The following is a 27,930-nucleotide window of genomic DNA, read 5'->3' on the forward strand; positions in this document are numbered from 1 at the left end:
ATGTTTACCTCAATCTCATAAAAATCACATGCAAGTTCTCGCTGAGGACATCCCGTTACGGGTCACGTCAGAAGATCTTTCGCCATCTTTGACCGACCAAAGAAATATCTAACAGGAAGTCGGCATTAGCCACTAAGAAAGCAGCTTTCTTGGGTTTTACGGCACCAGTTTGAAACAAGCGACTTCCATTCCAGATTATGATTTTTAAAGTATTTTGAATCATTCATTTATTCAGCCCGTAACCATAGTTTTGTGTTTAGCTTTAAAGGTTGCATGATTTGAAAACATATTCACAATATGTAACAATATGAATATTTATTTTTTATAACAACGATTTTGTATCGTTATCTATCGTGCAGTTCGAACACGAACGCTGATAATCCATAATTTTCTGCAACCAACCATGTCGGATTAATGGGACTTGGCTGAAGTTCCAAATTGAGATTGTTGTTCCCTTTGCCCTGACTATAATTAAACAGACATGCCTCACATTTACTATCAATATAATAACTGTGTTAACAACACACTGGCCTGCTCAACCCTGACGAAAGGAATATTTCCCATGTAGGAATCGAAACAGTTCCATCAATGGAACATGGGGGCATCGTTAACGGTAGTTTTTGTTATTTTTATCAATTTTTAAAACCCATTTTGAATCCGCACCAATATATGGGGTATAGAAGGTATTTAATGATGTTAGAGATTATTTTTTTTATAAGCAGTGTATTTGAAAACCACCGTCAACATAGATTCATAACATAAATCATGTTTGTGTGATTATAATTCCATTGATGACAAATATCCTTCATATTATAATTAGTATCGGCTGTGTCCACATGATAACTAGACTTTGTGCAGTTCAACACTAGCATGTTTTGGAGAAAGAGATTAGGGTAATATTTATATCATCTCTCGAACTTTCATCCTGTTTACACATTTTAGCCATGTTTTTGTATTTAATCAGTTAAAAAATTCAAAGCTGTAGGTTTTTAGAGCTATTTAATAAAGTGTTTCCAAATAAACTGATAAGTGCTAGTATTATGGTGTTAAGTAGCAATTTATCATCCGGAACTGTCTTTAGTTAATTGTTAACATTAACATCATTGTTTTCTTCAGAGCGTCTTCCTGGTGACACTTTCATTATCGGAACATCAACAGCGTGTGTGCTTTGCCTTGCTGCCATCATAGTAGCAATATGCATTGCATACGGACGTCATTGCGCCAAAAGGTTAAACTTAAAGTGTATTTTTGTAACACAAGGTCCACTATAAATTAGAATGCTTTCTGTTACATTTGACTGCAGTTAGTTTACCTATGTTTATAGTTACCTTAACTAATAAATCTCCTTTATGAACTACATAGCAAGATGCTCCGCACTGTTACCGTGTGGGAGTATTGAATACTGAATATGTATTTACCTTCAGTTAAGACCTTGGATGTGTACCCATGTCCTATCACACAATGTAACTAAATGATGATTTTGATTTTGTTGTAGGGAAGAAACTGATGATGAAGAAGTAGAATGTCCAGTAGAACAACTAGAAGCACGTGACTACGAGCTTATTGATATTGATTCTGATAGATATGAAACAGGCCCTGTGATAGTTTTTCTTTAGTGGAGGCTCACTTCACACAAAACCTTGACATCGTGATTTTGTCACAAATAAAATCATCAGCAACCACTGGACAAAGGTTTGTGCATGGATTGATAAAGAGAAAGTGTGGATGTACTAACCTACCACCAATTCAACTGTAAGTAACAATGTGGACTATATACGTGTCTTACTTATAGTAGGGGACATTTAACGTGTTTTGTATATCAGTGGATGGCACAACAGTGTCGATTGTTTCTCCTGCCCTGGACTTAAGAACTTGTTCTGTACTTGTATCTAATACATAGCTTTATCAATAAACATTCTGACTGTATTCTTATGAATCTGTTTGTTTCTTTTCAGTTACTTGAAGTTCATTATACTGATATTGGCTGTCCTCCAACAAAATGTTTTAAATTAACAATGATAATAACATTTTGAAGTAAAGTAACAGTTGACTCAACGTTTTAAACTTAAGTGTATATTGTTCATACAATTGAACATTATTTCTAAACACATATATGTTTTTAACAATTGGAAAATGTGAACATGTTGTCGCGTCATTGCGTACATGAGCGTGATCCGAATCAATGGTAATGTTGAAGACACCACCATCTTTTGGACCAGTAAACACAGTGCCAACAACTTCGAAATAAGGAGATTTCATATCATTTGTGCTTTGAGTTAAACAGTATATGGATATAGGAATATGTGTGTCTAGTGTACATCTATATTCACCGTGAACGAATCTATTACAATCGTAAATGTCTCACACATGTCTCTTGATTTCACCGTGTTTTGGCAGTCATCGTCGTTTGTAACTCCTCTCTATTAGATAATAATAATATAATATTAAAACCTTCCACGAAAAGTGATCCATCTACAGACTATTTACTTTAATACTGAATATACAAACTGCCTTGTGTGATAATGATTATTATGGTGAGACATGGTGGATCCCACTCTGAGTTGGAAGTGCCTGTCTGTTAAAAACTGTCATATGCAATGAAGTAAACGACCTCTCAAGCCAAAATCATGTAAACCCTTTAAAATGCCATGCTTCGAGGTAGTATCATAAGCTTTCTCAAGATCGAAAGATATTCACAGTACGCGTGTTGTTTGTCGGCAATAGCATTTTTTTTACAAAGTCTTCTAATCGTACAAAATGATTAATGGTACTTCTATTTTTACGGAAACCACATTGAATATTTGCTATAAGATTATTAATTTCCAAATCAGAAAATAATCTGGAAGTCACCTCGAAGGTCAATAACTCATGACATGTGAATTGTTCCCTTCAGAAAGCTTGGTCAGTATAGTATGTAGACTTTATATGTATGACACAAGTTTGCAGCAAGTGATGTTCTAACATTTATTTGGATGACATTTGATGTCAATGTCACTAAATGTGAAGTAGACATTCATAAAAGCATGTGAACACAATAAATTGGGCATACACGATTCGAATTTGATGAAACGTAACATACTTATCTCTAGAATTGGGCCTTAAAGTGATAAATTCTCGAAGGCATGCGACATTGGTGTTTTTACACGTGTATGCCTATTTGGTTCAAGAGGTAATCACGTTATGTGATGTAGGTTGGATATTTATGACCTTTGCTGCAGGGAAGTTTTCAATCCTCTGTTGGTTTCGGTTTCTATATTTGTATGTGCCCCATATACCCAGTTAGTTTTATTTTAGTGGTTTTGTACTGCTGAATCCAAGGCAGCTGTACATGCTGTTTCAATGTTTTATAAACTGTTGGCTGCAGAGGAAATACACAAGGGCAACTGCTTTTGAGTGTGATATTTTTCGCGGATGGCCACAACACTACGTTGAAAAAGGCAACATGTAAAATTTGTAAAGGTTTCAGAGTAGACATATGGATGACATTCCGAAATATTTATCATGAGAGATCAAAATGCATTTTCCTTTTTTGACCGTGTTTGTTCAGGTGACCCCTGGACTTTCATATACTTTGTGTACATGTATCTATAGATCAGGAAGGATGTGTAAGAGTATTCGAAAAGTTGACATGCTTCTGTTTTCAATAGGATGTGCAATGCAGATGGACCATACCCCATAGCAGAACAGAAGTAAACATGTAACTTTAATAAGTAAACGTAAATTTTTAGATCATGAATACGCCTGAACGATTCAATATTTTCACAAAGTATTAAACTCACAGACTGAACATTCAAACAAATGCAATATAACACCGACATGTCGCTGCTTTGTGAATATAATTGCACTCATCTTTGTTGCTCTAACCACAGTATTGTATTGTATACTCGTATTGCAGTTGTACTGCCATTGAATGCTTTACTGCTACTCTATTGTGGACTGCCATTGTGATTACTTTGATGTAATTTGTATTTACTTGTAATTATAGTTAATTTTATAACACAAGTGTTAAGTGTTGGTATCATACTGAATTCGTTTATGCATAGATTTCCGGGTTATCTTAATGTTTCAAATAGGAAGTAGACACGTAACAGTATTGTAGCTCTGTATTATATTTAGAAAATCGATAAGAACTCAAAGAGATGATCGATTATCAGATGGCAGTTCTAATTTAATAATCCTGAGATAACTCAATGGTGACATTTTTCTTACAATCCTGCATTTAAAGGGTTGACGTATGTTGTCAGGGGACAGCTTTCTGAGCTAACAATACTACAACGTGAATTATTACCGACGTGGTACTACGCAAAAATGTATCATGTAAGGCAACTTGTTATAAATCAGGTGTTTCGTGAAACTTGCATAGAATGTGATTGGCTGATAGATAATATTATTGGAAATCAAATCAGCCAATGTATTATAAAGTACGTATATAATTCATATTGGACTTCATATTCTAGATATACATAAATATGATTTCATGAAGAACTGTCTCATCTCTGATCAAGGGTACAAACGAACATCCATTTATATATATTGAATACTGATATATACTGATAGCGCTCGTTGTTTTCCTTGAAAAACGGAAATATTTATACAATGAAGGTAAATTACTAATGCTTATGTGTCCACCCCTAGCAGCCACACATGCAACACAACAACGCCTCATGGATGTCACTAATGTCTGTAGTGTGTTCTGTGGGATAGCATGCAACTCCAAACTGAGCCATTGAGCAAGCTGGCGCAGATCTTGAGGTGGAGGGTGGTTCTCCCCAACACGTCTCGTTAACAGATCCCATACGTGTTCAATGGGTGCCATATCAGGAGAATATGCTGGCCATTCCATTCGAGTAACATTGTTTTGTCACAGAAAGTCAGTGAATATGCGTGCACGATGAGGTTTAGCATTGTCATCCTGGAAAACCGCCTGTGGGCCTATTCGATGGAGACAAGGAATCACCATTGGTCTCAGAATCTCATCCCTGTAGCTAACAGCATTCAAATTCCCGTTGATGACGTACAGATTGGTTCTGTGATGAAATGAGAAGGCGGCCCACACCATGACACTACCACCACCAAGACGATTGTGCTCACGGACGTTGACGTCAGCAAAACGTTCCCCACGCCGTCTGTAGACAAGAAAACGACAGTCATTATGCTGCAGTGAGAACCGAGATTCTTCAGAAAAAAGAACTGCTGACCACTGTCGTCTTGTCCACTGTCTGTTTTGCCGTGCCCATGCGTCTCTGGCTGCTCTGTGACGCGGAAGAAGAGGCGGTCTAACGGCTTGACGTCGGGGCCTGATGTTTCTGTCACTCATACGGTTTATTTATGGTTTGGTCACTCACACTTGTTCCTGTAGCAGCCCTCAGTTGCCTTTGAAGATTGTTTGCTGTGATTGTTCTCCTCCTCAATGCTTCAACAACGACGTATCGGTCTTCTCTTCCTGTTGTCACACGAGGGCGTCCTGACCTTGGTCTATCACGTACTGTCTGTGTTTGTTCGTAATCAGCAAATAACGGATGGACTAACATTTAACCTTCGAGCAGCTCCCCGCTGTGAAACATTCTCATTTACCTCGTTCTTCAATCGTGAGGTGTCAACGTTGTGGCATGTTGAACTCAGTGATGCAGTTTCATAGCGACCTGCCTTTATCAACCCAAATTTCGCACAAAAATTCCTTGTGGCTCGTGCTTCATGAGAATAACTGAGCAAATGCACGATCTCCATTTTTACGGCAGCTGTGAGGAGCAGATTACAACAACAATTTCCATGAAAATGAGTGTTGGTCAAAATGAACTTTGACGAGTCCAGTATGATTCAAATTCTTTGTTCTGGTCAGGACGTCACTTGAGTAAGGGTAGTCTTCAATATCAGTACGTAAGCCGCCGATCAGGAGGCCATTTACCAAATTTAAAAGGAACCGAATGAACAGTGCTACAAAATATCAGTGCTCCTTAAATTGTTTTGACGAGCATATTATGTACATACTGATTTATCCACATGCAACTACAACATCGTCGCAAGCACCCACTAGTGTGTTTTGTCCCTGCTGATTTATTAAATGGCAATGGCAGCATCGGAGTAATCACGAAACACTCACGAATGTAATAACTGTAACTGTTCATTTTGTTGTAATTTCTTACGTTTTGGAATGCATTTTAACCTTACTGTAGTATCTAATTGGCAAGCGTGTACCTGGGGTCGTGAGGACAATTGGCCAAGGGTGTGAGTCTTATTTCGGTCCTTCTTTGTTTTCTTTTCTATTTTTCGTTCAGGCCAGGGTACATAGCATTATGTTCAGAGCCATTATATCATAAGAGACATACAATTACATGGTAAATATCATGAGGAAAAGGTACAGGATGTAACATGAAAGAAAGTTCATCTTTGATACACTGTAATAGTTGTAAGAGATATCGATAAGTAAGCTAATCCGCCTGCGTTATGGTTTTCCCCCAAAAACTTATTTTTTTAGTGAAAGAAATTATTGTTCCAGGGCTTTTTGTGCAAATAACAAGACGACATCATAAATGTCTTTCAGTATATTTCTATGTGATTTTAAACATGGTTTTATTCCTTTAAAATGTTTAACGTAATTGTGTCTTTTTGCTTATATCAATAATTGATTTAATAAGAAGTTATTTGTACATCCAAAAGATATATCCGGTTTTGTGATAACAACATGACCTACAAAAACATTTATGAAAGCCTTAACTTCGTTCCAGAGAGAGAGAGAGAGACAGACAGACAGACAGACATAACTTTCACTAATGAATGAATGAATGAATGAATGATTCAATTTGCGTGCGTCCATGTGCAAAAATGATTCCGGGAAAACAGTGACATTTACTCTGACTTGTTTGGAAATTACTATTGCCGCACAATAAATACTGAACTGCTTCAAACTGGTTGACGGCATGATAAAAAGCAACGCAGATGCAAGACTTGGTAAAATCACCCTGCACGCGAACGACTGCCGCCAGACGCCTCCTCGTTCCTGGAATCCGACGATGCACGTGACGCTGGGGGCTTAATGCTAATTTCACATGCAAAGCATGATTGTCAAAATGGGGGATGTGTGATGTGTAGGTCCGTAAGGAGCCGCGTGTGTAAACCGTCCTGGTGTATCAGTGGGATTCTTACTATACCAATTATATGATAATTAAAATGAAATAGAAATTCAAATTTATAAACCAAGAAAACAATTAAGCAGGGGTAAGAGTATTCGGCGTCACGGTAGTCATCACTTGTTTGTAAACAGTCGGTTGCGAGTTCAACCCTAAGCATGGCTGCTATCACCTATCACAGAGGTTAGTCAGGTGGCAGCGATAATATAGAGAGCTCCACGAACGGGCTATCGCTGTGAGGAGCTTGGGTCGTTCACTGACTTAACCCATTCAGGAATATGACACACGGCATGGTGATGCTGACTTACCTCACCTGCTACAGTGATATGCATAGCAGACTGGATCAATGGCCAGGTAAGACTTTCACCTGCTGACGTGACACACGTTTAGCGATCTTACTCTTGTCAAACTAATATGTACAGTAAACAGTTGAAACGTATTGTATCATACGCCACCGTATTGTATCATATGCCACCGTATTGTATCATATGCCACCGTATTGTGTCATATGCCAGGCACGGCAAGAGGAGTAGGACAAACTCCCTCAAATCCTTAGTGGAAGACTCATACGCAGTATGACTGAATGAATGAATGTTCAAAATATCTTAACAGTATTACGCACTACTGATCCGAAAAAACATCAGCTTTGAAATGTCCCATCTTACCCATAATAGTAGGGTAAAGACAATTTCTGAAGATTTTTTTAATTGAAGGTTATGTTTTTTGGTATTTATTAAGAGTCTCCTACACTAATGTTATTTTACCATCTTCTTAATCTCTATAAAGTCTTCTAAGGGGGCTTGGGTGGCCCAGTCCTCTGTAGCGCCGGTCTCCCCGAGTTTCCGTTGAGGTATGTCAGCACCATGCCCGAGCTCGTGGAATCATTGTCTCTTCCACCTTATAAAGAAGCAATCAAGATGCAGGAAAAATAAATGGATCCTGGTTTAAGCTGTTAAAACGTTGTTACTCCGCGAGCGAGTGAGTAAGGGTCGACGCCGCCTTGAACGGTATAACAGTTATTTCACAGCTTGTGATGAAGTGATGCAGGTCTCGGACGTTTACCAGTTTGGTGAAGCCCACGAATACGGGTATGGTGCCTACAAATCTGAAACTAGTCGGGGCGCCTCAAGATTCGATCCCGATTTCTTTCCCATGGTTTTTCCCATGTGTTGCGAAATAGTGTCCGATAGGTTTGTGACAGTGCCGTGACATTACGGCGAAAATAGCGTAATGATATCGCAAAAATGTCGAAACATTGCCGTGAAATGGAGATTAATTTAAATGACATGCTGTATCGCATTTGTTGCGCGAATGGTGTCCCAATGGTGCCACAAAAGCGGCTCAATATTCGCACACAACAGTTTACAGATACTCGGAATCAAAGATACAAAAGTAAGCTCAGCATTTCCTGCATTATATAGTAAGCATGTGTAGAATAGTTTTTAAATATTTTATCAAATTATCAAGCTTCATACGGTCATTTCTTGATGGGTTTTTTGTCTGCATTTATGCAACATATTCCCAGGAGCCTTGGAATGATGTTTTGCAGCAAGAGTTAAAATCGTTATCACCTTAGTGACGGTGTAAAAAAAAACGGGATCCTTGGAATGATGTTTTTTTGCAGCAAGAGTTAAAATCGTTATCACCTTAGCGACGGTGTAAACAAAAAACAACACACACTCAGCATTGACATCGGCTTGTAACGTTCGCTAGCGGCCATAGGATGTAGGTAAGTGCAAATATTCGTCAATATAATTATCCCTGGGTTTCATGTCAACTTAATTTAATGTACCTACATGTTCAGTTTTTCCATTCTCCAAGCGGACATAAACATATGATACAAGACTGGACTGTTGGTACAATGTTCCTCGGTGTATACGCAGTGTTTCTATGTTGCCAAACACGCATTTTCTATGGTGTGACGTGCAGCAATAATCTCCTTTCATCGGACCACTGGATATGTCGTCACGTGCTCAGATCCCTATGCAGTCGAACCATGCATCAAAGTCAATCAAAGTCTCCCCAGTGGCTCTGTATGACATACGTGTGTCATGCAAGCCATGGTAACATGACTGTGCTGGTTAAACAATTGACAATTGTCACTTTTTATACCTTGCATTCCTGAAACGCGAGGGTATCATGCTTCACGTTCATGTCTGTGCTTGGGCGACAGAGTCAGTTATTGGTATGCCTTTTCTCAAGATCGATAGCCATTCGATATATTAATGTCTTGAAACTTTTATTTTTATAGACGGGTATATCACTGTTCTTAATTTTGTCATAGAATGATTAATTTATTTCAATCTATTCTGACACACATATCCACACTGAAAGTTCGTACGTTTTAATTAATTCAAGATATTAGAAAATTATATGTTTTTAAGACAGAAAAAAACACCCACATACATTATATATTTACACACGTATTCATGGGTACTACAACTTTTGATGTTATGAATAATAAACAATACTAATTTTCAATCTCTATAATTATATAATGATGATTGTATTAACATTGCAACATTACTTCTGCATCAAGTATGCGTTGACAATAATCAGCTGATTGTATCAAATAAAGCTCCTTCTTAATTCTATCTAACCTGCTTTTTATGTTTCCTTATTTTAAGCTTATGTTTCAAATTCCCACACAAATGAATTAAATGTTTTTCTCTCTTTTTTCTCTCTTTACATTACTAGATATCTGCACTGTGCAATGTTATAATTTTATTTAATATTATCTTCTGAGGTAACATTTTCCAAAATGAGCGGGTGTCATTTATCTGTAAATAAGAAACATTTTTTTTTTGCATTTTGAAGTGATTACTATTATAGAATTTTAGGAGTGTTTTTTTATAATATCGACTACTGTTTAAAAGTTGCGTTTTGATCTATAAACTTCTATGTTATTGTTTTCTTTTATTCCGTTTTGCCTACTGATCTTACAGCAGACAAAGTAGTATCGTTTATTATTCATAAGATGAAAACATGTGGTACCCATGAATATGTGTGTATGTATATAATGTGTGTGTGTGTATAACAATTTCTAATATTTAAAATTAAGAAAATACCAATATTATATCAAGTCTTTGATATCAAGTTCTCAATATAGTGTCTATCTTTTATTTATCTAATTGAAGTGTCGCCATGGTAGTAAGCCATCAATTCATAAACCTTGTTTATACATAATGCTCCAATTAACTCTTTCAAATATCAAAATAGATTTAAGTGATTGCCATTTCTTTTATTTATATTTTTGTTTTTATTATGATGTGCACTTAATGAAAATATTTCTCACTTCTCTCAGTTATATTACTGATAAATACTTGTGTTGCTGTCAAAATACACAATATTTTCCTGACGAACTTTAATTTACTTTGCATATGACATTCACATTTCGCGTAAAGCATCGTCTAGCCACTGTACTGAACTGCATGCATATAGCCTGAACGGCGATTATACAACATAGATTTTAGTACCTATATAATTAAGTATACCTCAGTTTCAAAAGTATGATGTTCAGACATCAAAGGCAGCACTTTAAGTGCCCATTGCAAAACGTCAACAAAGCGACCTCGAATGAACGATCAGCTGATCCCACTGCCTCGGTTCGAAAGGCTATGAGGTGGTTAACTGTTACAATACAATCAGTCGTGGTCATCCCTGCTGTATCATATAACCACGGAACATCTATTTCAGGACATGGTAAAAGATAGATCATTGTCTAGTGGAAAAGATATACTGTCTACACACCAGCCTGACCGTTGCCGATAGCGGCGAAGGCTATTCTAGTTAACAGTCTATAGGTGTGACAGTACTATGTTCTGCTGGTATCGCGCATTCCACCTAGGCTGTCAGTTTATAATTGGACCGTCCGGGTTAGTAAAGGGAAGATAAATTATAAACGATCGCCCATTGAACAAAGCAATTAATATTGAAGATATGCAATTGCAATAGTAGAATATAAGAATAATATTCTGACAACCAAGTAACCATAATCTAAGAGAACTATTGTGTCTATATTTTTGTAATACAATATGGACAGTTTTATTCAGTACAAGGCCTCCGGCCCACAATACATACAAAAGCATGATCATGCATGCGCATTTTATATCATATTTACAATTGTGTGTTTCTTTTTATATGTACATGATATGGGAAGAGTCTGACATTTCTGATAACATCACTGTTCTTACTCTGCATGATAGAAATAAAATTGTTAATTGTAGGATATTTACTGAAATATTAATTAACTCAGAGTAGGAGTGACATTCATAGAACATGTGCAATTCATCTTCAACAGCAGACAAACATTTAAGCTTGCATGACATTCAATATCTTTCATTATCAATTATATTTCCATTATCTGCCTGTGTCTCAACAGCAAGCTTAACATTGCAACATCAAAATCTGGAATAGGATTTTCTCAAATGTTGTGGAAGATCACTTATGCTTAAATACTTTTCAAGATTTGAAAGTGATGTAATCTGGTTATAGTAAAAACGCTTATGATTTGCAGGTGAGGATGCTTGCCATGACTGAAAGAGATTATCGTGTAATCTTTTCTTAAAAAGTGTGTTGAAGGCTGCTTTGTTTCTTTTTTCCTGACTAATCCAAGCGAATCCAAACCCACATTTAAACAGAATATTTCTTATTTATGTACCCCATGTATTACGGCCAACATCCTCTGAGGATATCAACATAATATAACATTGTCTTCGTAGCCTATTGTTTGATAAGTGAAATATTCTGCACCAATACTTAATTACCTTTGTCATATATACAAACTGCAAAGTCCCTCGTCCACATGCCCCAAGAAGCATGTTATTACACGTTGATTTATCAACCTTTTAACTAGGTTTGCAAGATTTAATATGCATAGGTTCAATAGGATTACAATATGTGGTGCTCCATATTTCAGAATCATAACACAGAATATGTGTTATCATACATATCCTAAATAGACCTTGACAACTAATGTTACCAAGTTTCCTTTTGGTAACTATTTCCTTAAAAAATATTGCCTTATTTTGCTTGGGATAAAAGAGAAGTCTGACCAACGTAGGGGTGAATACTAGTCCGCGGTATTTATATGAAGATACTGTTTCTATTGGTTTACTATCATAAACTCATTTTCATTACGACCTTAAGGGACCGCCATTCTAAACACAACAATCTTAGTTTTATTCAAATTTACTTTCGAGCCAGTGTGTTTACAAAAAAAACCTTTCAAGTACAGTAACAGGTGTCGGGCATTGCTAAGACATTATCAACATCATCAACAAGGGAGCACAAACCATTAGTAGAAAAGGTAACAGTAATACCTTGACCACCCACTCTGTCCATAAGGGTACATGTAATTGTTTATTGAGATAATAATTATTTATATATAAATCATTATACATAGACGTGTTTATTTCCAAAACTTCAGAGCGCAACAAAATAGTGCAGGAGAACATTATGTCTTAGAGTCAAATGTCTTTGAATCGTCAGTGAAGGAGCAGTAAAATCTGCCTCTTTTCTTACCAATGTATTTTTTAACTATGACCTGTAATGAACAAATGTTATCAGTAGTGGAGTATTGAGCCCTAACTCCAGCTTGTTGTTCATTAATAATATTATGATTCTCATACGAATTCTGTAGACGGCTGTTCGAAATAGACCTAAATACTTTAAATATTGAGTCTTTGAGAGAAATACATCTGTAGACTTGACTTGACTTGAAGAGAGGACATATAGTACCCTTACCCCAGCAATTGGGGAATCTGTCACTATCACAAATGCGAATAAAAAGGTGAGCAAAATGTAAGTAAAGGGTATAGTCAGATGCCAAGTAGCTTTTACAAATCTGGTCCTGGTCCAATAAAGGCTTCATGTCCCACCCATGTGTTCTCTGTCCATCATGTTGTGACAGTATTATCCTTCTGTTACTGTTAATCCTCTACTGTTAATCCTCCGCCTACTATGTATATACTGTACAATGTCCCCCATTCAGTCTTGCTTGACAACGGTATAAGGATCTAAACCGAAACGTCGCCTTTACAATATTAAAGAAGTTGTCATCCATGAATTGTGTCTACTTTGTCATCCGTCAACTTATAAGTAATGCCTATCAAACAATTCATTCTTATGGTGGCTTCAGTCTTCAGAGCTCAATAGCATGTATGTAGTCATCTGTAGGATGTTTAATGTATAATTGCAGACGCATGACGAAAGAACAGTCTACATATTCAGACATGTTGATGTGTCACGTACTACTAATCATGCTAGGTGAGTATATCTATTTAAAAATATATTTGTTATAATTTGAATACTTAACTTAACTTAATATGTGCACGAAAGGAAACTTTACAGGTTCTTTGCTTGAAAATAAACTACACTTACTTATGAATTTTATAAATAGAATATAGACAGTCATTTTTTGGATGGTTATTCGAACTATATTTTTGAAGATATATTCAGGAAGAAAATATCCTTGCTTAAAAATTTCCTTATATTACATTGTGTATGTTGCAGTATGGAATGTCAGGGGTGACCCAATATGTCCATGGGGCACATATGGAGATGCATGTGACAGAATCTGTTCTGACCACTGTCGCAGGTTTCCTGCTCGGGACATTGTATACTGTGACAGGACCAGTGGACGTTGTTCCGAGGGATGCATTCCAGGCTGGTATGATGCTACATGCAATAAAGAATGCAGCAAGAACTGTATCAACTACATCTGCAATCACGGAGATGGAGCGTGCACAGCAGGATGTAAAGACGGCAAAAAAGGAAACTTCTGTGAAGGTAATACAAAGATCCAATTTAACAGATCATACAATATATATGTACACATTCTCAAAATTAACCTCTCGCTGTAAATAAGACCCGCCATTTTTCCGACAACATCAAATATTCGGATTTTCATAAAAAGCAGCAAATAAACTAATGGCCAAAAGAAAAGATACCAACCATTTTGAAAAATATAATTTATAAGTGATTTATTTTATGATATAAGTTGCCGATGCACGTAATGCACGTGCAGATCAACTATATAAAACTGCTGACCCGACAGATAAGGAAAACAACAGCAAAAAGCCCAACAAAGAAATGGCACATTTAACTGCGATAGAGGGCCAAGTTTCCTTTTGGTAACTATTTCCTTAAAAAATATTGCCTTATTTTGCTTGGGATAAAAGACAAGTCTGACCAACGTAGGGGTGAATACTAGTCCGCGGTATATATAACAAGATACTGTTTCTATTGGTTTACTATCATAAAATCATTTTCATTACGACCTTAAGGGACCGCCATTTCTAAACATAACAATCCTAGTTTTATTCAAATTTACTTTGGAGCTAGTGTGTTTACAAACAAAAACTTTCAAGTACAGTAACAGGTGTCGGGCATTGATAAAACATTATCAACATCATCAACAAGGGAGCACAAACCATTAGCATAAAAGGTAACAGTAATACCTTGACCACCCACTCTGTCCATAAGGGTACATGAAATTGTTTATTGAGATAATAATTATTTGTGGACTTAAAACACATCCTTGACGGGTGCCAATGTTACAGGTAAAACACTTAGATATACCTTTAGGGGCTCTAACACAAACAGATAAATCATTATACATAGACGTGATTATTTCCAAAACTTCAGAGCGAATTAAAAGAGTGCAGGAGAACATTATGTCTTTGAATCAAATGTCTTTGAATCGTCAGTGAAGGAGCAGTAAAATCTGCCTCTTTTCTTACCAATGTATTTTTTAACTATGACCTGTAATGAACAAATGTTATCAGTAGTGGAGTATTGAGCCCTAAATCCAGCTTGTTGTTCATTAATAATATTATGATTCTCATACGAATTCTGTAGACGGCTGTTCGAAATAGACCTAAATACTTTAAATATTGAGTCTATGAGAGAAATACATCTGTAGACTTGACTTGACTTGAAGAGAGGACATATAGTACCCTTACCCCAGCAATTGGGGAATCTGTCACTATCACAAATGCGAATAAAAAGGTGAGCAAAATGTAAGTAAAGGGTATAGTCAGATGCCAAGTAGCTTTTACAAATCTGGTCCTGGTCCAATAAAGGCTTCATGTCCCACCCATGTGTTCTCTGTCCATCATGTTGTGACAGTATTATCCTTCTGTTACTGTTAATCCTCTACTGTTAATCCTCCGCCTACTATGTATATACTGTACAATGTCCCCCATTCAGTCTTGCTTGACAACGGTATAAGGATCTAAACCGAAACGTCGCCTTTACAATATTAAAGAAGTTGTCATCCATGAATTGTGTCTACTTTGTCATCCGTCAACTTATAAGTAATGCCTATCAAACAATTCATTCTTATGGTGGCTTCAGTCTTCAGAGCTCAATAGCATGTATGTAGTCATCTGTAGGATGTTTAATGTATAATTGCAGACGCATGACGAAAGAACAGTCTACATATTCAGACATGTTGATGTGTCACGTACTACTAATCATGCTAGGTGAGTATATCTATTTAAAAATATATTTGTTATAATTTGAATACTTAACTTAACTTAATATGTGCACGAAAGGAAACTTTACAGGTTCTTTGCTTGAAAATAAACTACACTTACTTATGAATTTTATAAATAGAATATAGACAGTCATTTTTTGGATGGTTATTCGAACTATATTTTTGAAGATATATTCAGGAAGAAAATATCCTTGCTTAAAAATTTCCTTATATTACATTGTGTATGTTGCAGTATGGAATGTCAGGGGTGACCCAATATGTCCATGGGGCACATATGGAGATGCATGTGACAGAATCTGTTCTGACCACTGTCGCAGGTTTCCTGCTCGGGACATTGTATACTGTGACAGGACCAGTGGACGTTGTTCCGAGGGATGCATTCCAGGCTGGTATGATGCTACATGCAATAAAGAATGCAGCAAGAACTGTATCAACTACATCTGCAATCACGGAGATGGAGCGTGCACAGCAGGATGTAAAGACGGCAAAAAAGGAAACTTCTGTGAAGGTAATACAAAGATCCAATTTAACAGATCATACAATATATATGTACACATTCTCAAAATTAACCTCTCGCTGTAAATAAGACCCGCCATTTTTCCGACAACATCAAATATTCGGATTTTCATAAAAAGCAGCAAATAAACTAATGGCCAAAAGAAAAGATACCAACCATTTTGAAAAATATAATTTATAAGTGATTTATTTTATGATATAAGTTGCCGATGCACGTAATGCACGTGCAGATCAACTATATAAAACTGCTGACCCGACAGATAAGGAAAACAACAGCAAAAAGCCCAACAAAGAAATGGCACATTTAACTGCGATAGAGGGCCAAGTTTCCTTTTGGTAACTATTTCCTTAAAAAATATTGCCTTATTTTGCTTGGGATAAAAGACAAGTCTGACCAACGTAGGGGTGAATACTAGTCCGCGGTATATATAACAAGATACTGTTTCTATTGGTTTACTATCATAAAATCATTTTCATTACGACCTTAAGGGACCGCCATTTCTAAACATAACAATCCTAGTTTTATTCAAATTTACTTTGGAGCTAGTGTGTTTACAAACAAAAACTTTCAAGTACAGTAACAGGTGTCGGGCATTGATAAAACATTATCAACATCATCAACAAGGGAGCACAAACCATTAGCATAAAAGGTAACAGTAATACCTTGACCACCCACTCTGTCCATAAGGGTACATGAAATTGTTTATTGAGATAATAATTATTTGTGGACTTAAAACACATCCTTGACGGGTGCCAATGTTACAGGTAAAACACTTAGATATACCTTTAGGGGCTCTAACACAAACAGATAAATCATTATACATAGACGTGATTATTTCCAAAACTTCAGAGCGAATTAAAAGAGTGCAGGAGAACATTATGTCTTTGAATCAAATGTCTTTGAATCGTCAGTGAAGGAGCAGTAAAATCTGCCTCTTTTCTTACCAATGTATTTTTTAACTATGACCTGTAATGAACAAATGTTATCAGTAGTGGAGTATTGAGCCCTAAATCCAGCTTGTTGTTCATTAATAATATTATGATTCTCATACGAATTCTGTAGACGGCTGTTCGAAATAGACCTAAATACTTTAAATATTGAGTCTATGAGAGAAATACATCTGTAGACTTGACTTGACTTGAAGAGAGGACATATAGTACCCTTACCCCAGCAATTGGGGAATCTGTCACTATCACAAATGCGAATAAAAAGGTGAGCAAAATGTAAGTAAAGGGTATAGTCAGATGCCAAGTAGCTTTTACAAATCTGGTCCTGGTCCAATAAAGGCTTCATGTCCCACCCATGTGTTCTCTGTCCATCATGTTGTGACAGTATTATCCTTCTGTTACTTACTCATGTTATCCCCCTCATGTATGCAATTGTTACTGTTAATCCTCTACTGTTAATCCTCCGCCTACTATGTATATACTGTACAATGTCCCCCATTCAGTCTTGCTTGACAACGGTATAAGGATCTAAACCGAAACGTCGCCTTTACAATATTAAAGAAGTTGTCATCCATGAATTGTGTCTACTTTGTCATCCGTCAACTTATAAGTAATGCCTATCAAACAATTCATTCGTATGGTGGCTTCAGTCTTCAGAATGGTCAAAAAGGGAGAGACGCACTCTGTCATTGTCGTGCGAAATATCCATAAAGTCAGAAAGCACGCTTAAAAACACCGCCACCGTCATTGCCAGAACGTTGGGATGCGCCAGTTTAACCGTTACCAGGTTGATGCAACGGTGACGTGAGACGGGTGATAACGCCCATTCAAGACCGCTATATCCGGACAATCGTCCTCTGAAACCGCTTCGTCACGGCGACGTTAACGGCAGCGATGGAACTGCAACACAGGATCAGTCGACAAACCGTGTACAGGAGATTACGAGCCTATGGTATCCGTACACATCGACCCGACCGAGGAATGTTGTTGACATGTCAACATCACCACTGACAGGCTTGAAAACGAAGCTCGTGGTTATGCATGGTATTCCAGCACGACAATGCGACGCTGCATACGGCATGGTTGACACAGAACTTCCTTAACCAAGCGAACATTCAGGTTTTACCAAGACAGTCACGCTCCCCGAACATTTATGGGACCATCAGAAGTCACCCACTGGCTCCGGTCAACCCCCAGCAATTGAACAATGCCTCCTGGACGAATCGCAACGCATTCCTTCCAACGTCTTCCGACATCGTTCGACGCGTCCTAATGCGACGCGTTAATGCGCAAGGTGGACATACCCGATGTTAAAGTGACATTATGATGAGTATTCTGACATTTTAAACCCCTGTCTCGTGATGTGTTATGACTGTGACTTTCATTGTTGATCCCACGCGTCTTTCTGGGCTTATCCGTCTGGATGTTAAAGTTTGATTGAATGAATTTAAGTTTACTTATATATGTTTCTTTTCTGTACAGCACAAACTGACCGCCGATTTTCGAGTATATTAAAAGATAAACGATACACAGGTGGCATAGACGTCTAAGGTGCCGCAATTCGCTGCGGAGAGTTGCGTCCACAGCCGCATCAGTGTATGTAGACTGTTGGCCCTAGTGGTGATGTTAAAGATCGTGAGCTTTACATCACAATAAGCAATACCCAGCCACAGGTCGAACATGCAACCAAGTGGTAGACAGCATGAGGAAGCACAGTGCCGCCGGTGACACTCAATCATCCATGAAATATGTATTATAACCACTCGATCTACAGAAATGTCTTTCTACCCATGAAATTCCTACAAGTATAGCTGTTGATGAAACATCCAGAAAGGTATTTAGCTACCAATGTTAACGTTGCAGAAAACCATATAATCATTTATTTTCGCGTTTCTGAGGCATTAAAAAAACCCAACTAAATAAATAAATAAATAATGTACTTTCAATTCCCTCGTCTTCTAGCTGTTGTCACATTTAGCGAGTCCGAAATATTGCTCAGGTCATATGTATCAAGCGTTTTCAAAGTGCGTGAACCCATGTTGCTTGCAGTTAGAGAAAGTGTACCACTTTTTGGGACACAAATAATGACTTTGTATAAAAAAATAGAGCAGTCATTTACCTTGTGGCTTACCTTACAAAATTGGTCATGTCTTCTTACCTTTGACCCTCGATTTCACCAAATGCAGTAATATCAACCATTCTTTTGAATTCATAAGGGGAAGAGTTGACGGTAAATAGAACAACATCTTATTTCTATCTAGTAATAACCGCCACAATTTGGGATATTTCCTGGCATGACAAACTAATAGTCTGTGGCCTCTTCTTGTATTGTCCAAAATGGCTACCTCTCTAAATTGTTCATGAATGAAAGAGGTTGTAGACAGGGTGACCCAATTTCCCCCTATTTGTTTCTTTTCGTAGCTGAAATTCTCGGTATCATGATTCGTAATAATGAAGATATAAAAGGTATACTTCTACACGATATTGAACACACATTGGGCCAATATGCTGACGACACCCAACTTTTTTTAGATGGCTCGGAAAAATCATTAAAATCAGCCATGGATACACTTGAAACTTTTTACAAAATCTCAGGATTAAAAATGAACTTTGAAAAAACCAAAGCAATATGGATAGGCAGTATGGCTGGTAGTAAAGTCCGATTTTGTCCTAACTTAAAGCTAGATTGGCATGATGGCAATTTTGAAGTTTTAGTGTTTTAATGTTGACTAAAAAGACCTTTGGGTAATCAACACTAAAAAACGCCTTGATAATATCTATGGTATTATAAGCAAATGGAAAAAACGTAATTTGACTTTGATGGGTAAAATAACAGTTGTTAAGACCTTAATTCTCTCTACCCTTGTACATATTTTTTCCGCTCTCCCAAATCCATCAAAAGCTTTTATTGATCAATTGAATAGAATTCTTTTTAACTTTGTTTGGAGTGGCAAAAGAGATAAGATTAAGAGGGATTATTTGAAAAGGAATTATAGTCAAGGTGGATTGAAAATGACTGATATACCCAAATTTATAGCATCTTTAAAAAATTCATGTTTAAAAATATATTGTGAAAAAAACATTAATTATGACCTTGCTAGTTTTCAGCTGGCTCATATCTACACTTTAGGTGCCAGTTTGCACAAGAATTGGGAAATTGTAAATCCGTTCTGGAAAGATACCCTTATAGCCTGGAGTGACTTTTTGCATTCATATGACTTTGAAGTCTTAGAAAAAGCAGAAATTGCTTCCCAACCCATATGGTTAAACCATTATTTTAGAGAACCAGTATTAATTTTTAATGACTGGTTTAAAAAAGGTATAGTTACGATAAAAGACTTGTATGATGAAAACGGATGGATCCCTTTCCCACGTTTACAACAACTTTATGATCTTAAAGGAACTTTTCTTGACTATAACCATATGTTTTTTAATATTCCAAGAAGTTGGAGACAAAATATTGATAAAAATCTACATTCCTCTTCTAATCTCACAGTATCTCCTTGTATTTATGATCTTACACGTTCAATTAAAGGAACAAAAGTGTTTTATAATAAACTGATAGGGAATTCCCTCCCTCTTCCTAAATCTTGTTTGAAATGGGAAAATCAGCTGGAATGTTCTTTTCCATGGAATCAAATTTTCAGTGTATATTGCCATGGGTTAAGGGATACAAAACTCAGGGATTTCCAGTTTAGATTTATTCATAAAGTAATATTTACTAAACGTGAGTTATTAAGAATGAAACTTATTGATAACGATGAGTGTTCTATGTGTCATACTCACAAAGAAAATATTTTTCATGTTTATATCGAATGTCATGTTGTTAAGAATTTTTGGTCAGATTTCTGTATTTACTTGACTCATATCTTGCATAGAAAAATCCTTATAACTGACAACGAGCTCCTCTTTGGTACCTCTGATGTATTAATTAACCATTTGATTGTAGCTGCTAAAAGACTTATTTTTGTCCAGTGTATTAAGAATGAAAATGTTGACTGTGTTGCTTTTAAGAACACAATAAGAAGTATCTATGACGTTGAATATCATATTGCACGTAGAAACAACGACTTCTCTGCCTTTAATAGAAAATGGGCTTTGTTTACTCAACCTGCAAAATAACTTATTCACTGGATGTTTGCAACATAATTTGATGTACCATAAACGCCGCATCGTCTTAATTGTATACATAAATATGCCTTCATCTGTACCATGATGTGGATTATGCCTTCATCTGTACCATGATGTGGATTTTGCCTTAGGCCTCCTCTGTACCATATCCTTTTGAGAAGCACCTGTATTCATAAAGTAGTATTGCTCTCCGAGCGATTATGTATCCTGTGTATATGACTGAATAAATTTTTTTTAAAAACAACAAACTAATAGTCTATGTATAATTTCAGAGGAACAACTTAACACAAAGGCGAAGGAGAGAACAGCAGACCTGTCCTTGATGAGTATCGCTATTGCAGCTACAGCTCTTATAATCATCATCATCATAATGATCTGTGCGGTGGTTGTATGGTAAGCATGCACCTACAAACAAATCGCTCTGTCTCCCATGTGTTTGATGTTCTCCCTGCGATGACGCTTTACATGTACACAAGCATATCAAATGAACAATACTATCCAAAACGCTTCCGATCAGCACCTTAGTGTTGAATAGTTTATGGTTGTGTGTACATCCATTTAATCAATGTCACAAACTATGCAGTAGCAACAATACGTAGAAGTACAACTGCAACATGCATGGCATCCCTTTTGTCTCTATAAATTCATACTTTAGACAATCGTGAGACTTCAGACGAAAAAAAGTTGATATTTATGAAGATAAAAACCTTATGGTGAGATTTATCGCATACTCATTGAACATCATAGCTGATGTTTGTCGATGTGTCTGGAAATGATAAACTTAAATTACGCAAGTGTGAAATATTCTTGTGCATTGAACAACCAGACATGTTCCTTCTTTATTTGCCTACAGAAAAGCTGTTTGGTAGTACGCTTCACCTACACTGTGAAAAATGCACCATTTACATTGAATGTGGTATAGTCCAAAGTATATTGTATATTATTATTACTTTACTTTCTGTGAGTTGCTTTGATACACGTTGTTGTTTATATATTTCCTTGCAACACCAAGTAGAACTTAGTTGTGTGGTCATTGTCAAGCTATGTATAGGTAAGTCCACGAGGGCCTAGTGTCTAATCGTTGAAATGGTTTATAAAACCACGAGGCGCGCATTCTAAAATTTTCTATCATGAAGATAAATAATAGGGAAAAAGAGAACTTCCGTCATTACCAAGTGGTGTTAAACTAGCAATTCACTTAGTTAGACTAATGATATCTAAACCTAAAGAGGAGCTAGTCAGCAAGCCAGATATGGGAAGTTAGAACAAGAATAAGAGGAACTCCAAGATTAGTAAGATATTTAGTAAATATTGTGTTTTGATACGTTAAGGACTTTGACTCAGAAATAGATGTGTTTATAATGAAGCTAGTTTTAACTAAATCCCAAGAGCAGCTAGTCAGCAAGCCAGTTAGGTAAAAGATTGAAACAAACAATTTTTTAAGTGAAAAATAATAAGATTCACCAACTTAACAAGATTAAATACTCACACCCGTAACATAATATTATATAAATATGGAAAAAGTAAATGAATGGTTATGTTGTTTGATGATGGCTAACACACAGCGTGTTGAGTTCGTTGAGTCACAGCCTGGAGTTACACAGGTCTTACTGACAGGGTCAGGAATAGACTGAACAACAGACGACTTGATTATGAACATCCAGTTGAAGTCTTTTACTGCTGGCGGTCCTGGCATTTTACATTGCGAGAAGTGTCAAATATATATTTGTCATCAGTTTCGTTATAATGTTAATATACATACCGCAATTTAAAATCGTTTTTTACAAATTATGTATTTCTTTTATTTAATTATTTGCTTCGTTCTTTTTCAGTTTGCGCCTGAAATGTAAGTGTAACATGCTTTGAATTAATTTACTAACACCTTTTTACTTCTCAAACTACATAAATAACAATTGAGCTAATCCAAAGGCTGGAAGGTGATAGTATCTCCCTATGCACTTCAGTCTGAGTAATAGTATATTATGATGATATTATTAGTGTGATTGGCTGAACTTTTCATATCTTTCACAGTGGAAAGTTATCACATTCCAGCAACGTGATTGGTTCCCTGTTATATTATGTAATTTGAGAACTATAGATTTACTACTGTTCATTCATTCATTCATTCGCAAATCGACAGCGACTTCATGACCACTTTAAGGGTTGAATTCTGGTGCTAAGAATATATGTGAATCCCAAACATTTACTTGCGTCCATTTTTTAAATTTATAAACATCGCCTGGGCAATGCCGGCAGGCTGTAGACACACTGTCAAAGGCCGCTTCGTTAGTTCTAGATAGATAGATAGATTGATAGATAGATAGATAGAGAGATAGATACATAGATACATAGATATATATTCTTTATTTCCTCCAGATATTGAAGATACATATTAGGTATGATATTATGTATAATTACAGAGCTTGTACAGTAGTACAATTTCACCATTGATATCTACAAAATGCATGACAATCAAGCATTCTTATAACTGTTCTGTTACAGATACAGCCATTTCCTACAGTATCTTGACACAATAACCATAAGGTCACCCCATAGACTTTGAGATAAAGAGCTAACACACTCAGGCACACCGCCAAGTAGTACAGACAGGACCTGGTCCGGTCACACAATATGCACTCTGCTCTAGTCCAACGTGTATATGGACAAATCACTGAAAAATTATGGTTACTGTCACAACGATATGTGCTCAGTAAATATCTAACCTGGGATCCGGGTCAGAATAGATCTTCAGCGACCTAGCTTTCCGTTAATTGTGACTGTGCTTGTCGTAAGAAGCGACTAACAAGATTGGGCGGTCAGACTTGCTGACTAGACTGATACATGTCATCGTATGATAATTGCGTAGAAAAAAAAATCTAATAAGCTGATACGTATGTCACAAGTTGGAGTTACGTATCGACCGGCTCGAAACACTTAATCCAGATTTTAAAAATCAAACACAAATCTCGATCACAGTGGTGCACTTTGTGACAGGTGAGTCACTGATCGACAAATATTGAAGCATTTCGCGAAAGGAGTAAGGTATTTGCGTTATTGTTGTATCACTTCATCAGTTGCCAATACTAGCCTGAATATATGTATCCTGAACATGATGAATTAATTGAAACAAGCAAATTCAAATCTGTTAATGACAATGAACAATCTAAGTGTTGTATCCACTTTGACAAATATCTGGTTCATACGCGTTTGCTACGGTTAATGTAAAATGTTTAGATGACAGGTCTGAGTGTTCAACTGTCCAACAGTGCATTTAATCTGGCATGATAGCATGCAACATGTACCTTTAACACAAAATGAATTCAATCATTACAACATTATGATGTATTCTATTTTCTCAGATAGGAAAAGACAAGGATTTATGGCAGGTAAGAGTAGAATTTACTGACAGATTGATCACGGCCTTGTTAAATGAAAGGGTAGATTATTTCGCTTTTACCTTTTTACTTTGTCAAAGTACCATTCATCAAGAGCACCTATTCTTGTTGAGAATGCAATTCTAAATTAGCTGTTAGTTTCATGGAGACATGTGTTGTGTCGCATGCGGAATCCAAACCATTATATAGTGTTAATATTGTGTATTTACATGTACATATAGACCCGGGAGGATCCGGCGAAAAATAGGTCTTCAGCAACCCAGGCTTGCCGTAAAAGGTGACTATGCTTGTCGTAAGAGGCGCCTAGCGGGATCGGGTGGTCAGGCTCGCTGACTTTGTTGATGCATGTCACCGTATCCCGATTGCATGGATCGATGCTCATGACGTTAAGCACATATAGTTTTGTAATTTATTTTTTAGTCTAACGGTTGAGTTAATATCTAGATGCATAGCCACCACATCATAGAACTACCAGTGATGAGTGAGTACTGTTTTACACAGCTGTAAGCAGTATTTCAGCAATATCACGACAGGGAACAACAGAAATAAGGGGTAGCGACTTTACATCTTGAATCAGATTTAACTGCATGTCGTACTTTTCTCCTCAGTGAAAACATGGAATACCCAGGACCTCGGAGGTGAGATAAATAGCAGAAACACAGCGTCATGATGACTTCTTTAGTAAAGGCTCAATGGGAAAAAATAGTTGTGTAAAAATGTTTTTGTCGTAATATGGTCACAATGGACATTGGTGTCACAATCGTGTGAAGCACCACAATTCACTATGCACTTTTATCCCTTAGTCATGACAATATCCTCTGATCTTAAGTTCGCATCACATATTTGTCCTGATTACGTTGTTGTATTGCCAGTAAATGTGATATGCCACGCGGTAACTGACATATTGTATAACGTGGTAGTCATTGATTCCTAAATGATTCTTTCTTTTGTACTCTAGATTTATATCACTTGAGCTGTTTAACCTGCAACTGCTTTCCATGTGATTAAAAGTACACATTATCCTTATGTCAACACAGGGTTACTCAATACTCCCGATCCTAATGAACCACTCCATAAGGCCAGCGCTGAGGGGGATCTGGACCGCGTGAAACGGATCATGAATGGTGGTTTATTCAATGTAAAAACCCGAGGGTTGTATGGATTGACACCGCTGATGTTGGCAGCAATGAACGGACACTATAATGTCTTTGAATATCTTCACAGAGAAGGAGCTGATATGACATTAAGGGGTCGTGATGGGGACCACATTCTTAGCATGGCCTGTGTGGGGGGCAATATAGACATAGTAAACTATGTTGTCTTAAAGGAACCTTTCCTTAACATGAACTTAGGGAGAACAGATGGACGAACGGCGTTAATGTGGGCAGCACGACATGAAAATAAGACCATATTTGACTATCTGCTGAAAAAGGGAGATAAATCTGAGGATATCGAAGGAGATGGCGTCCTTCATTAACCCTGCTATGGAGGACACATTGGAATCGTTATGGATGTCATCGCCAATACCTTAATTGACATCAACAGTAGTGACATGTATGGAAGGACAGCAATGATGGTGGCAGCTGAGCACGGACATATAGAGGTGTTTGACTTACTTGATAGGAAAGGGTGTGACATATCACACATAGATAAGGAAGGTAACAACATACTCCATGTGACATGCCGTGGAGGACATGTGGAGATGGCTGAGCATGTCCTCTCACTGGGAGATTTTGACATCAACTGCAAAGGGCAGTATGACCGCACACCACTGATGTTGGCAGGACACAGAGATGAATGTGACCTACTTTGTGAAAAGGGAGCTGATGTATCACTACGAGGGCCATTCAATATATAACCGGCCTAACCTATTTGCTACTGCTCCTCACTTCTTCTTTTTCCACATAATCACCATTGAGGTCTATGCACTTTGTCCAGCGATGTGTGAGAGCTAAAAGCCCGTTGTGATAGAAACCATGGGGTTGTTCGTGTAACCACCCCTCCACTGCTGTCGTGAGTTCATCATCGGACCGGAAATGACGTCCACGCAGTTCTTTCTTCAAGTTTGGGAAGAGAAAGTAGTCGCTTGGAGCCAGGTCTGGAGAGTAAGGTGGGTGAGGCAATACTTTGAACCCGTTCCGCTTCACTGCGGCAACCGCAAGTCGACCGGTGTGCACTCTGGCATTATCATGTTGGATCAGCACACCTTTTGTGATCTTTCCACGACGTTTGGCAAGATTAGCAGTCCGCAAACTAAATAGGAACATTTGCTCGTGGGATGGCAAACTTTCATCTCCAAAATGCAAAAACTGGAATTTTAGAGTTCATCGTTTTTTCTCTGAGAACGGTGATGTTAATCTATGTTCACAAGATCATGTTCCACCATCAGCAATATGTTACCGCAGTGTCTTATCTAAGTTACGGTATATCGTAGCACCAATAAGACTTGAAAGAGAACATATTTCTTTGGAGAAACGTGTGTGCACCCTGAGTATGAACTCCAGCATTCAAGGCGAGATGCATGTATTGATACATATATGCTGTATCAATATGCCATATATTAATATTCTCACTTTATGTGATGTATACACGCTTTAAGCAAGTGTCATCTATCAATACTTTTATTCGTCTACAGATATTAACAAGCTCTTATCATATTTTACCAATATTCACATATGTTTAAATGTGCAGTATATAATAATATTCACACTTTATATGATGTATACACCCTTTAAGCCAGTGTCATCTATCAGTATTTTATTCGTCTACAGATATTGACAAGCTCTCATCATATTTTACCAATATTCACATATGTTTAAATGTGCAGTATAAAATAATATTCATTATAAAATATTAGCAATTAGTTAAACCATCCGAGGAGGTACATTCGAAGGTCAATGTCACTAGTATAAAAAATGCTGCAAATGCACATACAACTATCATTACTGGTTCTGTGTATGCTTAGTAAAGACCTCTAGAATATGTAAAGAAACAAACAAATAATCTGCACAACAAGATCAATTTAACTGCTCCCTCTCAAAATAGATAAGCAGATGATACAGTGGAATCAACCTCAAGGAGACACATAAAGGTATAAGGTCAGTGACGGTCAATACATAGATCATGTGCCGACACTAGACTCGAGGACAGTGTGGTCAGTGACACTCAGTGACAGTCAATACATAGATCATGTGCCGACACTAGACTCGAGGACAGTGTGGTCAGTGACACTCAGTGACAGTCAATACATAGATCATGTGCTGAGACCAGACTCGAGGACATTGTGATCAGTGACGGTCAGTGACAGTCAGTA

At 37.1% G+C, this 27,930-nt stretch overlaps 1 protein-coding gene and 1 long non-coding RNA gene across 5 annotated transcripts; both read left to right on the forward strand.

The window, feature by feature from the left end:
- Positions 1–1,130: 1,130 nt before the first annotated feature.
- On the forward strand, positions 1,131–1,926 carry LOC125377526. The gene is made up of 2 exons (XR_007219679.1): positions 1,131–1,228; positions 1,496–1,926. It is a non-coding gene; the product is annotated as an uncharacterized LOC125377526 (long non-coding RNA).
- A 5,516-nt stretch (positions 1,927–7,442) lies between these two features.
- On the forward strand, positions 7,443–27,559 carry LOC125377522. 4 transcript variants are annotated; one of them, XM_048391204.1, is made up of 8 exons: positions 7,443–7,481; positions 13,327–13,394; positions 13,641–13,916; positions 21,495–21,615; positions 23,055–23,068; positions 24,582–24,608; positions 25,226–25,255; positions 25,655–27,559. In XM_048391204.1, exons 1-8 carry the CDS (start codon positions 7,474–7,476, stop codon positions 26,092–26,094), a joined length of 984 nt encoding a protein of 327 aa, XP_048247161.1. In that variant the 5' UTR covers positions 7,443–7,473; the 3' UTR covers positions 26,095–27,559. The 4 variants fall into 4 exon arrangements, with proteins under 4 accessions (XP_048247161.1, XP_048247162.1, XP_048247159.1 ...); XM_048391205.1 differs by lacking the exon at positions 7,443–7,481 and adding an exon at positions 8,750–8,856; XM_048391202.1 differs by lacking the exon at positions 7,443–7,481 and having other exon boundaries at positions 13,202–13,394.
- Positions 27,560–27,930: the final 371 nt, after the last annotated feature.

This window comes from Haliotis rufescens, unplaced genomic scaffold (genome assembly GCF_023055435.1).
Source record: "Haliotis rufescens isolate VD_foot unplaced genomic scaffold, xgHalRufe1.0.p SCAF_9, whole genome shotgun sequence".
NCBI classification, from domain to species: domain Eukaryota; kingdom Metazoa; phylum Mollusca; class Gastropoda; order Lepetellida; family Haliotidae; genus Haliotis; species Haliotis rufescens.